Source organism: Vitis vinifera, chromosome 1 (genome assembly GCF_030704535.1).
Source record: "Vitis vinifera cultivar Pinot Noir 40024 chromosome 1, ASM3070453v1".
NCBI lineage: Eukaryota > Viridiplantae > Streptophyta > Magnoliopsida > Vitales > Vitaceae > Vitis > Vitis vinifera.
The window spans coordinates 843965-856092 of record NC_081805.1 but is presented as its reverse complement, the minus strand read 5'-3'; the positions used below and the strand labels follow the sequence as shown (position 1 = coordinate 856092).

At 36.4% G+C, this 12128-nt stretch overlaps 1 protein-coding gene across 1 annotated transcript; it reads right to left on the bottom strand.

The window, feature by feature from the left end:
• LOC100244008 (disease resistance protein RPM1) lies at positions 1-2385 on the bottom strand. Its single transcript, XM_019221132.2, has one exon. The coding sequence runs from the start codon at positions 2383-2385 to the stop codon at positions 1-3; it is 2385 nt and encodes a 794-aa protein (XP_019076677.2).
• Positions 2386-12128: the final 9743 nt, after the last annotated feature.

The window sequence follows — 12128 nt, the reverse complement described above, 5'->3', positions numbered from 1 at the left end:
TCATGAAAGATCTTCCACCAACTTGCCCTCTTTGTATGAACCAATATGTGAAATACGGTGAAGGAGATGGCGAAGTTCACCGCCTTTTTTCTTCAGCTGGGTCACGAATTTCTCAGGCATATCGCAGAGGAGCAGCTCTTGGAGATGAATGAGGTCGTCGATACCAACAGGGACCCGCTCCAGCTCGCTGCATTTCCTTATTATCAGCTTTTGCAGGCAGGGCAATGTTCCATCTTCCATTCTGATAAACCTCAGTTTCAATTGCACAAGGTCTAATATCTTAAGCTTCTGAAATTTTCCCTTGTGAAACTCCAACTGGGTTCCAGTGTATGCATCAAGCAACTGCAGCTCCATCAGATTTGGGAGATCTTGAAGAGCTTCAACCGGGTTATCTTCTGACAGCGAAGACCAATTTAGGCGTATTCTCGCCAGGTCATGTAGAGAAGATACCCACTTTGGAAACCTTGGTAGGGGCCCTTTGAGATGCAAGCGTTGCAGAAAGGGCGGAGGATTAGTCATTGCATCAAGCTGCAGAGGCTCCTCCTGATTAAGGGAAGTCACATTCAAGGAATGGAGATTTCGCATCTTTTCAATTGAGTCGCACAAGCTCTTTCCATCTTCTTTTTCTAGTGCTACAATGCCCAGCTTCCTCAACTGTGTCAAATGTTGGAGCTCCTCTATCATTCTGTACTGCCATCTCGCCTTTACAAATGATAGCTTTTGTAGGTTCTTCAATGCACTGATCTTTTTTGGAACCTTGAACCCCTGAACAGCATCAAAAGAGACAACACGTCCATTATTGTAGCGACAAACCAGCAAATGGCGAAGTTCCCCAAGTTGTAGGACTGATTTGGGTAGCTTTTTCACCCGAGTTTGCTTGAGATCCAAGGTCTCAAGCTGCTTTAGGTTACTCACGGTTTCGGGGATGCTTCTTATATCTGTATTCCTCAAACTCAAGTACCTCAAGAGGAGAAGATCTGTTGTTACACTCGGGAAGGCTCCCAATGAAGTGCCCTGTATATCCAAAACCCTCAGTCGTAGGAAATTAATCCAACGAATGTTTACCCTACCTGTACTGAAACTGAAGAAGGTTCGAAGACGGGGCAACTCCTGAGAAATATCAAAGTCTTTCTTCTGGATAGATAGGCGCCGGGTTTTCTCAGTAAAGTTCTTTTTTGCTCCTGTACAATGTAGAGTACAAAAGTTCTCCTCATGTGAGAGTGAGAGAATCATCTTATGCATGAGACAATGAACTCCTACACTTTTGGGCCTTCCATCAAAATCCATTTCATTTGCCTGTATCAGACTCCTGTCAATCAGCTCATTCAGGTACTCTTCCCCAACCTCTTCAAGAGTTTTGCCTCTCTCCTCTGTTACAAATCTCTCAGCTATCCACAGCCGAACCAGTCTTCTTCGCTTAACTGGTTTATTTTCAGGAAAGATGCCCATGTACAAGAAACAACACTTGAGATGGTAAGGTAAATCTTTGTAACTTGTAGACAGCACTTTCATCATATTGGAAAGGCCACCACCGCTTCTCAATTCAGATTCAAGGTTATCGTGTAACTTTTGCCACTCATATGCAGTTTGAGCCTTACTCTTCAAGAGTCTGCCAATCTCAATAATCCCAAGTGGTAATCCATCACATTTCTGTAAGATGGATTGGGACAGTTCCTCCAAGCCTGAAGGACATCTGCTATTTCTTGAGAAAGCTTTAGTATGGAAGAGCCGCTTAGCATTTTCCCAAGACAGTGGCTGGAGCTTGTGGATATGAATAGAATCATCATCTCTGCAAGAATTAGCTATGTCGCCTCTCCTTGTAGTGATAATTATTCTACTGTTGTTACCATCTGGTAATGCAAGTCTAATGGATTCCCACACATCTTTTACACAAAAATCATCAATAACCATAACATACCGTTTGTTGCGGAGAAATTTTTGCAGTTCGTGAGTTACAGCAACCATGTCTGCCCCCGGTGTAATTGAACAGCCAAATTTCTTTGCTAACAAGCTCAATAAGATTTCGAGTTTGGTTTTGGACTCTGAAGCAGTGATCCAGACATGGGAATCAAAGCGCTGCTTCACCCTCTCATACACGCTGTGGACGAGAGTCGTCTTCCCCAATCCAGCCATCCCCACCACGAACATCATCTTAAGTCTCTGCTTCGGCTCCAACACCCAAGAAACGAGCTTATTTCGGGGCTCCTCCATGCCCACAGTGTCAACGTTGCCAAGGAACAAAGAAGCTAGTTTCTCATGAGGATATGTGTTGTTGACAGCATTGGTTGGAGTGGAGACCAGCTTCTGATACCTCTCCTGTATCTTCTGACTGTTTTCCAGACTCCTGTTAATCTTCTCTATCAAGTCGTTGATGGAGTGTCTCATTTTCCAGCGGCGCCGGGCTGATTCTTGAGTCATATCAAGACTGAGCAGGTCAATGACATCCTCAATGTCATAAGCTTCTTCCCGAACATCTTGAATCCAGACTTGGAATCGGTGATCATGTTGTTATATTTATATAAATATATATATATATATATATATATATATATATATATATATATATATATATATATATATATATATTGTTGGTTAAAAAATAAAGTGTAAGAAGAGTTATACTTTTGAAAATAACTTTTGGAAAATAAAGTGTAAGAAGGGTTACACTTTTAATGTGTGAATTAAACACATGATTAAGTTTTGAAATGTTACAAAACTTGAAAAGATTGAGGAAGACAATGAGTTTTTTCTCATCCTTGTAACCTTTTTTCAACCCTAAGAGTGCTATATATATGACTTTTCTTCTTTTTGAAATCTCATGCAGAAAAGTGAAAAGGCTTGATCAATCCCAAGACTATTTCCATTTAGTTCCCAAAAAGATTTCTAGAGGTGGGAGGAAATAGAGTCTTTGGACAAAGTTCCAAGAACTTGTTTGAGTCTTTCTTGTGTTCTTCTTCTTCTTGTTCTTATTTTGTATCTAAGAGAGTTTTATTGTATCAAAGTGAGTGTGTGAGAGTGTTTCCTTTCTCCATTATATCCAAATTTTTCTCAACAATCAAAGACTCTAATCTCAATGGAGGGAGAAACTATCAAGATTATGAACCAAGACCTTGTGAGGTTGGATCGTTTTGATGGTTCCAACTTCACTAGGTGGCAAGACAAGGTGAGATTCCTTCTCACAGCACTCAAGATTTTCTACATCCTTGATCCTACCTTGGCACCATTACCGGAACCAAAGGAAAATGACACACCTCAAGTGGTGGCGGCAAGGAAGAAAAGGGAGGAGGATGAGCTCATATGTAGGGGTCATATTTTGAACGCCTTATCCGATAGGCTATATGATCTCTACACCAACACCAATTCCGCGAGGGAGATTTGGGAGGCTCTTGAAAACAAGTACAAAGCCGAGGAAGAAGGTACCAAAAAGTTTCTTATTTCTCAATACATAGATTTCAAATTTTTTGATGAAAAGCCTCTCTTACCACAAATTCATGAGTTGCAAGTAATTGTGAATAAGTTGAAAGTTCTCAAAATTGAACTTCCGAAGGCCTTCCAAGTTGGTGCTATTGTGGCTAAATTACCATCAAGTTGGAAAGGTTACCGGAAGAGGATTCTCCACAAGAGTGAAGATTACTCTTTGGAAGAGATTCAAAAACATCTTCGCATTGAGGAAGAATCGAGATCAAGAGACAAAATGGTGGAAGAGTCCAATGGTGGGACTAACAAAGCCAATGCGATTTCAAAGGCCAATCATTCTAGAGGTAAAAATAACAACAACAAAAAGAATTCCGGAAATTATATGAGCCCCAAGAAAAATCAAGAGCAATTTAAGGGCAAGAAAGGTCCTTGTTTTGTATGTGGAAAACCCGGGCATTATGCTAGGGAGTGTAGGTTCCGAAAGGACCAAAAAGGGGCTGTGGTGAATGCAATTGATGAGGAGATCATTGCAACACTAAGCGATGTGTGCGTTGTCCAAGGAAAGGTGCAAAGATGGTGGTATGATACTTGTGCCACAGTTCATGTTACCTATGACAAATCTCTTTTCAAGACCTTTGAAGATGCAAAGGGAGATCAAGAGGTTCAAATGGGCAATGAAGGAAAATCCAAGGTGTTTGGCAAGGGCACTATTGAAGTTGTTTTTACCTCCGGCAAAAAGGTTACCCTTAAAAATGTATTGTATGTCCCCGATATGAATAAAAATTTGGTTAGTGGGGATTTGCTTGGCAAACCGGGTATCAAAGCGGTGTTTGAATCCGGTAAGCTAATTTTAACCAAATCGGGGAACTTTGTGGGAAAGGGGTATTCTTGTGATGGGATGATCAAACTTAGTACCAATGACAATATCAATAAAATGACGTCTACTTCCGCTTATATGTGTGATTCAAATTCTTTAATTTTGTGGCATAATAGGCTTGCACATGTTGGTTTAAGCACTATTAAAAGGATTGTGAAATGCGGTTTGATTGCTTGTGATACCAAGAAATTTGAAAAGTGTGAAATATGTGTTAAATCAAAGATGATTAAAAAGCCTTTTCATAGTGTTGAGAGATCATCTAATTTGCTTGATTTAATACATAGTGATCTTTGTGAACTTAATGGCATGTTAACAAGAGGTGGAAATAGGTATTTTCTTACATTCATAGATGATTGTTCTAGATTTACCTATGTGTTTTTGTTGAAAAACAAAAGTGAAACTTTCAATGCCTTTAAAGTTTACAAAACCGAAGTTGAAAATCAACTAGGAAAAAATATTAAGGTGCTTAGAAGTGATAGAGGTGGTGAATATTTCTCTAGTGAATTCAATTCTTTTTGTGAAGAATATGGCATAATACATGAGTGCACCGCACCCTATACACCTCAACACAATGGCATAGCGGAGAGAAAGAATAGAACATTCTTGGAAATGGTGAATGCTATGTTATTGCATGCTAAATTGAATTTCAATTTGTGGGGTGAAGCTTTGTTTACTGCTTGCCATATTTTGAATAGAATTCCTATGAAGAAAAATGAGATATCTCCATATGAGTTATGGAAAGGAAGGAAGCCTAATATAGGTTACTTCAAAGTGTGGGGGTGTCTTGCTTATTGCAAGAAAACGGATCCAAATAAAACAAAATTGGGTCCAAGAGCCATTAAGTGTGCATTTGTAGGCTATGCCTCAAATAGCAAAGCTTATAGGCTATTAGACTTGGAGTCTAATGTGATAATTGAATCAAGAGAGGTAGAGTTCTTTGAGAATTTGTTGAGTGATAGCAATTCTCAAGTACCTACTAGTGTTGGAGAGTCTCTAGAGGAGACACCTTCAAAGGTTGTTGAGCAACCCATTGTGCCTCGGAAAAGCCAAAGAGCTAGAAAAGAGAAAGTGTTGGGATCGGATGAGATTGATTCTCAAAGAATTTCCTTTTACTTAGTAGAAGGAAATAGAGAAGATATTATAAGAAAAATTCCTATAGTACTTCAAATAGAGGAGGATCCCAAAACATACAAAGAAGCTATGGCTTCTAGAGATGTTGCCTTTTGGAAAGAGGCTATCAATGATGAAATGGATTCAATTATGTCCAACCAAACATGGGAATTGGTAGACCTTCCACCAGGATCTAAACCAATAGGGTGCAAGTGGGTATTTCGAAGGAAATATCACACCGATGGCATGATTCAAACCTTTAAGGCTAGATTAGTAGCTAAGGGGTTTAAACAAAGAGAAGGTATTGATTATTTTGATACCTATGCGCCGGTGGCTAGAACAACATCGATTAGGATATTGTTTGCTTTGGCATCAATTCATAATCTATTTGTTCATCAAATGGATGTCAAAACGGCATTCTTGAATGGGGATCTCAATGAGGAGGTCTACATGGAACAACCGGAAGGTTTTGTTCTACTGGGGAATGAAAACAAAGTGTGTAAGCTTGTCAAATCATTATATGGTTTAAAACAAGCTCCCAAACAATGGCACGAAAAATTTGATCATGCTATTCTTTCGGATGGATTTAGACACAACAATGTGGACAAATGCTTATATTCTAAGACTTGTGATGACTATATGGTCATAGTGTGTCTATATGTGGATGACATGTTAATCTTGAGTGATGACATGAGAGGAATAATAGAAACGAAAAGGTTTCTATCCTCAACCTTCAAGATGAAAGATCTTGGAGAAGTTGATACTATATTGGGTATCAAAGTGAAAAGAAATAGTGGGGGTTATGCTTTGAACCAAACCCACTATATTGAGAAAGTAGTTAGCAAATTTAGTCATCTCAAGATTAAAGATGCTAATACTCCATTTGATTCAAGTATAAAACTTGAAAAGAATGATGGTAGATCGGTGGCTCAACTTGAGTATGCAAGTGCAATTGGAAGTCTTATGTATGCTGCTCAGTGTACTAGGGCTGACATTTCATTTGCAGTTAGTAAACTAAGTAGGTTTACTAGCAATCCAAGCGTGGAACATTGGAAAGCTATTGGTAGAGTTCTTGGTTACCTAAAGAATACCAAAGAACTAAGCCTCCAATATTCAAAGTTTCCTGCTATAATTGAAGGGTATTCAGATGCAAGCTGGATATCGAGTGTGGGAGATAATTTATCTACCACAGGTTGGGTGTTTACACTTGGTGGTGGGGTTGTCTCTTGGGGATCCAAGAAACAGACTTGTATATCACACTCAACCATGGAGGCAGAGTTTATAGCTCTAGCTGCAACTGGAAAAGAAGCTGAGTGGCTTAGGGATCTCATGATGGACATCCCTTTTACTGCAAATAATGTGTCAACAGTGTCGATACATTGTGACAGTCAAGCCACTCTAGCTCGTGCGTACAGTGGAGTGTACAATGGGAAGTCTAGACATATAAGCATTAGACATGAGTATGTAAGACAATTGATTCAAAATGGAATCATCTCAATCTCATTTGTGAGGTCAAGTGGAAACTTGGCGGATCCTTTTACTAAACCTCTTACAAGAGATTTAGTAAGGATAACATCTAGAGGGATGGGACTAAAACTCCTTAAATAAAACTCACCAATGATGGTAACCCAACTTAATACTACGAAATGACTAGTCTTAAGTTCAATGGGTAAAAACAAGTCATTGATAAGTGGGTTGTGGCAGCATTAGAACATGTGAGTTCCATCTGTGATGATTAATGCTGGTTGTTACCGTTGGAGGGTTAAGCTTAAAGCTTTTAATGAAATTCAGTCTATGTGTGACAAGCATCTTAAAGGTAACAAGGATGCTGGAAGAATTTCACCTATGTGAACTTAGGGGTGGTGCCGCCTCTCATGAGAGTTGGAGTTTCTTTCAAGAAAGTTCATGAATGGATTGAGCACATGGCCATAAAAGTGCTAAGCAAGAAAATAATGGGCACTCGTGTGGTTAGTGGAAGTGTGTGTGTTGTTACCGGTTTCGTTACAAGGAATAACTGGTTCAATGCTACAAGCAACCTGGGATTTCAACGGAGCTTTGTGACAATTACACTAAGGTAAAATTCAAATCGAAAGATATTTTATTTTATGCATTTTCACTGTTAAGGTTATAAGGGTTTATGTTTATTTTTAACCAAGTGGGGGATTGTTATATTTATATAAATATATATATATATATATATATATATATATATATATATATATATATATATATATATTGTTGGTTAAAAAATAAAGTGTAAGAAGAGTTACACTTTTGAAAATAACTTTTGGAAAATAAAGTGTAAGAAGGGTTACACTTTTAATGTGTGAATTAAACACATGATTAAGTTTTGAAATGTTACAAAACTTGAAAAGATTGAGGAAGACAATGAGTTTTTTCTCATCCTTGTAACCTTTTTTCAACCCTAAGAGTGCTATATATATGACTTTTCTTCTTTTTGAAATCTCATGCAGAAAAGTGAAAAGGCTTGATCAATCCCAAGACTATTTCCATTTAGTTCCCAAAAAGATTTCTAGAGGTGGGAGGAAATAGAGTCTTTGGACAAAGTTCCAAGAACTTGTTTGAGCCTTTCTTGTGTTCTTCTTCTTCTTGTTCTTATTTTGTATCTAAGAGAGTTTTATTGTATCAAAGTGAGTGTGTGAGAGTGTTTCCTTTCTCCATTATATCCAAATTTTTCTCAACAATCATGCTCTTTCTTTGGGTCAGCATCGATATCTTTCTGGAGGGCCTCAATGCTCCGCAGCTCGTGGCGTAAGTCCTGGACTCTTTTCTTATTATTTCCCTGCAAGTTCCCTTCTCTAGTTACAATAGCATCAAGTTTTTTCAGAAGAAAGATCACAGAACCGGCTACAACCCCCCCAGCTATTTCTGAGTCGGCCATGATCTCTCTCTTTTCTCTCAAATCTACAAATTGCTGCAACAGTATTATGATTATGAGTACACACTCCTTGATCAGTATGATATTTGATGTGAAGACATGACTTGAATTTATCACCAGTAAGGCAGACCAAGTCAACACATGGAAATCCCACCATCCAACTTGCCAAGCAGGAATACCATTCTTTCATCTCTTCAGACCAGACTAATTCTCCTTTTGAATAACATTCACAAACGTTAAACTGCAAGAACACAGAAAATTCGTATAAATATGTGTAACCCACACGTTTTCTCTCAAAAGTTGAAGGCAATCTAGCTATCTAAAGGTATCTCTTCATGTCACTGGTTCACATAGAATTAATCTTGTCCTGTGTTTTAACAAGATTAATTGAATTTTTCTTTTCTGCTGTAAACTGAATCTGACAATCCCTTGAATTTAGTGGAGTATTGACTTAGTTCGTAATAAAAGTTTTTGGTTATACAACTTTTGAAACACAACTTATTCATTTGGAAATGGTTCCATAGTAATTATATGCAATTTAGCAAAGACAATATGGTAATATGGCCGCCTTCCTAGCTTCGTCCAAATATTTTCTCAAGAAAAATCCAGTCTGAAAGTTCCATGTGATCAGCCCTTTGACTTTGGCCTTCGTACAATGTAAAGCGTGCCGTCTTCCATGGTTGAAAATTCTGAATTGCGTGGCTTTTAAAATTTATACGATGGAGATTGAACCAGGTGGATGCTCACAAGGCCTTGGGTTCATCTACTCCAACCAAACACGTAAATTGCCGGGTCTCTTCTATTGGATACCAAAAGGAAAAAAAGAGTCCACCAATGAGTCACATAGAGCTTAAAAATCAACATAAGACCCGGTCCTCTCCGTGTTGTTATTGCTCTGAAGCTAGGCATAGGACCCAAACATTGATTTTGAAAAGGAAGGGTTTTTTAACCTCTACAGTAAATTGGAAGAAAAAAAAAAAAAAATCTTAGAAAGGGGCAATGGTAAATATATGGAGGAATCTAACAATTTATTTGTTGGCTGTTCCATGAGATTTGATAGAGATTTGAGTTAGTCCCGATAAAAGCTTTGACAACTTGAAGCACACTTAGGTGATATTTGTTTTTTTACTTAATTTTAAATAGAACCTTAATGTTTAATAATGTTAAATATTATATTATTTGTTTTTGTAGTATTTTATTTTTATTAAGTATTAAAAAGTAAAGAAAAATTAATATGTTATTTTTTCTATTTAGAAAAAGTTACATATTTTGATTTTTTTCTATTTAGTAAAAAGTTTATAATAAGTCACGAAAAAGTAAAAAAACAAATATCACCTTAACTTGTTAATTTTAAAATTAATTGTAGTGAATCCACCTAAAGTTAATGTCACATATCAATTATATCTATATATATTATGTGACATCCCACATCAGATAAGGAGGAAAGTTCCTAACGCTATATATGTAGAGGCTTCTCTTAACCAAGTAGATGCATTTTAAAGTCGTGAGGACCCATTTGGGTCCAAAGCGGATAATATCTATACAGTTTGGAGCAGGTCGTTACAAATGGTATCAAAGTCAATCCCCGACCTCGGTGTGGGGGTTTGTTTGGCCCCGTAAGTGGTGTTTGCCTGTTTGGCCCCATAATCCCGTGGGACACAACGAGGACGTTGTGTTTGCATGGAGGGGTGTTTGTGACATCCCACATCGGATATGGGGAAAAGTTCCTAACGCTATATATGTAAAGGCTTCTCCTAACCAAGTAGACGACTTTTAAAGTCGTGAGGGCCCTTTGGGTCCAAAGCGGACAATATCTATACGGTTGGGAGTGGGTCATTACAAATGGTATCAGAGCCGATCCCCGACCCCGGTGTGGGGGTTTGTTTGGCCCCATAAGAGGTGTTTGTCTATTTGGCCCCGCAATCCCATGAGACATAACGAGGACGTTGTGTCTGTATAGGGGGTGTTTGTGATGTCCCGCATTGGATAGGGGAGAATGTTTCTGGCGCTATATATGTAGATGCTCTTTTTAACCAAGTAAACGCGTTTTAAAGACATGAGGGTTTGGGCTCAAAGCGGACAATATATACATGGTTGAGTGTGGGTCGTTACAAAAACTGTCACGACCCAAAATCCACTTCAAGGGCATGATGGTCATTTTACACCTCAAACCCAAAGGCTTAAAGTGGAAATGACACAAACATTCATATTGTAACTGGAAATTTACCAATTACCAAATTCCTATTTAGAGTAGTAGGACAAAATTCTAAAATCTCCAAGTATCAACTTTAAAAAAACTAACACATCAACCAGAGTGTTATTGTCCAAATAACTCCAAATTCAAATAATTTAAACGGGAATTAAATTTTAACATTTAAACCATGTCCAAAAATAAAGTTTGAACCAAAATCCTAACAAAGAAAAAAAAATCCCAAGTCTAGCCATCACTCCTTATCCGAACTGAAAGTACCTGAAAAATTATCAACAAAGAGACATGAGTTTAAAGCTCAATAAGGAACATCAATGCAGTTTCATGAATCAAACATTTTCAATTGTGTTTGCAAATAGAAGATATAACATATACTTATTTTCATAAAAACTTTTGAATTCAAAATACTAATACATTCAAACTTTTCAACAAAACTTTCTCATATCCATTTCAAAACAATTTCTCATCAAAACCAAATCAAATACATTCAAAATATTTTTACTCTAGTTATCAAATAACAAATGGTGCCCAATTAGGTAAGACTTCACAAATGAGTGGCTAGTTTCAAATTTGTTCTAGTTAAGATGAACAAAACCAAATATCAACAATTATAACCCGTTGACTAAGGTCATAAAGTCAACTATTATAACCCGTTGACTAGGGCCATATAATATTAACTATTATAACCCGTTGATTAGGGTCATACAAATGTCAACAATTATAACCCGTTGACTAGGGCCATAGCAACCAAAGTCAAACACTTTATTTCATTAATTCAAACTTTCATTTTTTCATTTTTCATAAACAAAGAAAATTCTCAAAAAAATATTTTCCATACAAAACACATATTTGATCCATGCAAAAAGATAAAAATAATATTTTTACACTTTTCAAAATACAATATAAAAAGGAAATTATTTTCTTCTGTAAAAATTTGCATTAATTTCCCTTACCTTGAAAAAACACTCAAAATCTTGAAGTATTTAACTCTGAAGAATTTTCTCTTCATCTAACATAATATCATACACGATATTGATTATTGATTATTTATCCAAACATATAAATTTGAAAATTCTAAAAATATTTTATTTAGTATTAGGGATCCTAATTAATTTCTCATATTAATATTATTATCATCCAATATTATTTTCAACTTCCTAAACAATAATTTATTTCAGTTTTTCTAACTTATCTAAAATAAATCTTTTAAGAATATTTATTTACATTAAACTATTATTACTATTATTTAAATCTCCTACTGAAACTTAACAAATACCCTATGCAATTCTTTTTTTTTTTTTTTTCAATATGTCAAATCCTTCCTACGCTTCATTTTTTTTTTTCCTCTTTAAAGTCAAAACTTTTAACCTCCATACTCACAATTTTATGTAATTTTCACATCCAAAATTATATAATTTTTAAAAAAAAAAATTTATCTAGATCTATTTATTTGAGTAATCAAAATTTATTGATCTCCATTAATAAATCAAACTATGCTCATAAATTTTTAATCTTTTTTATCTAGAAATTAATTAAACGAACTCTAATCAAAATTGAGATATTCCAAAGAATATCTAAAGTGTTTAAAACTAATTAGCGAATATAAAATATTAATT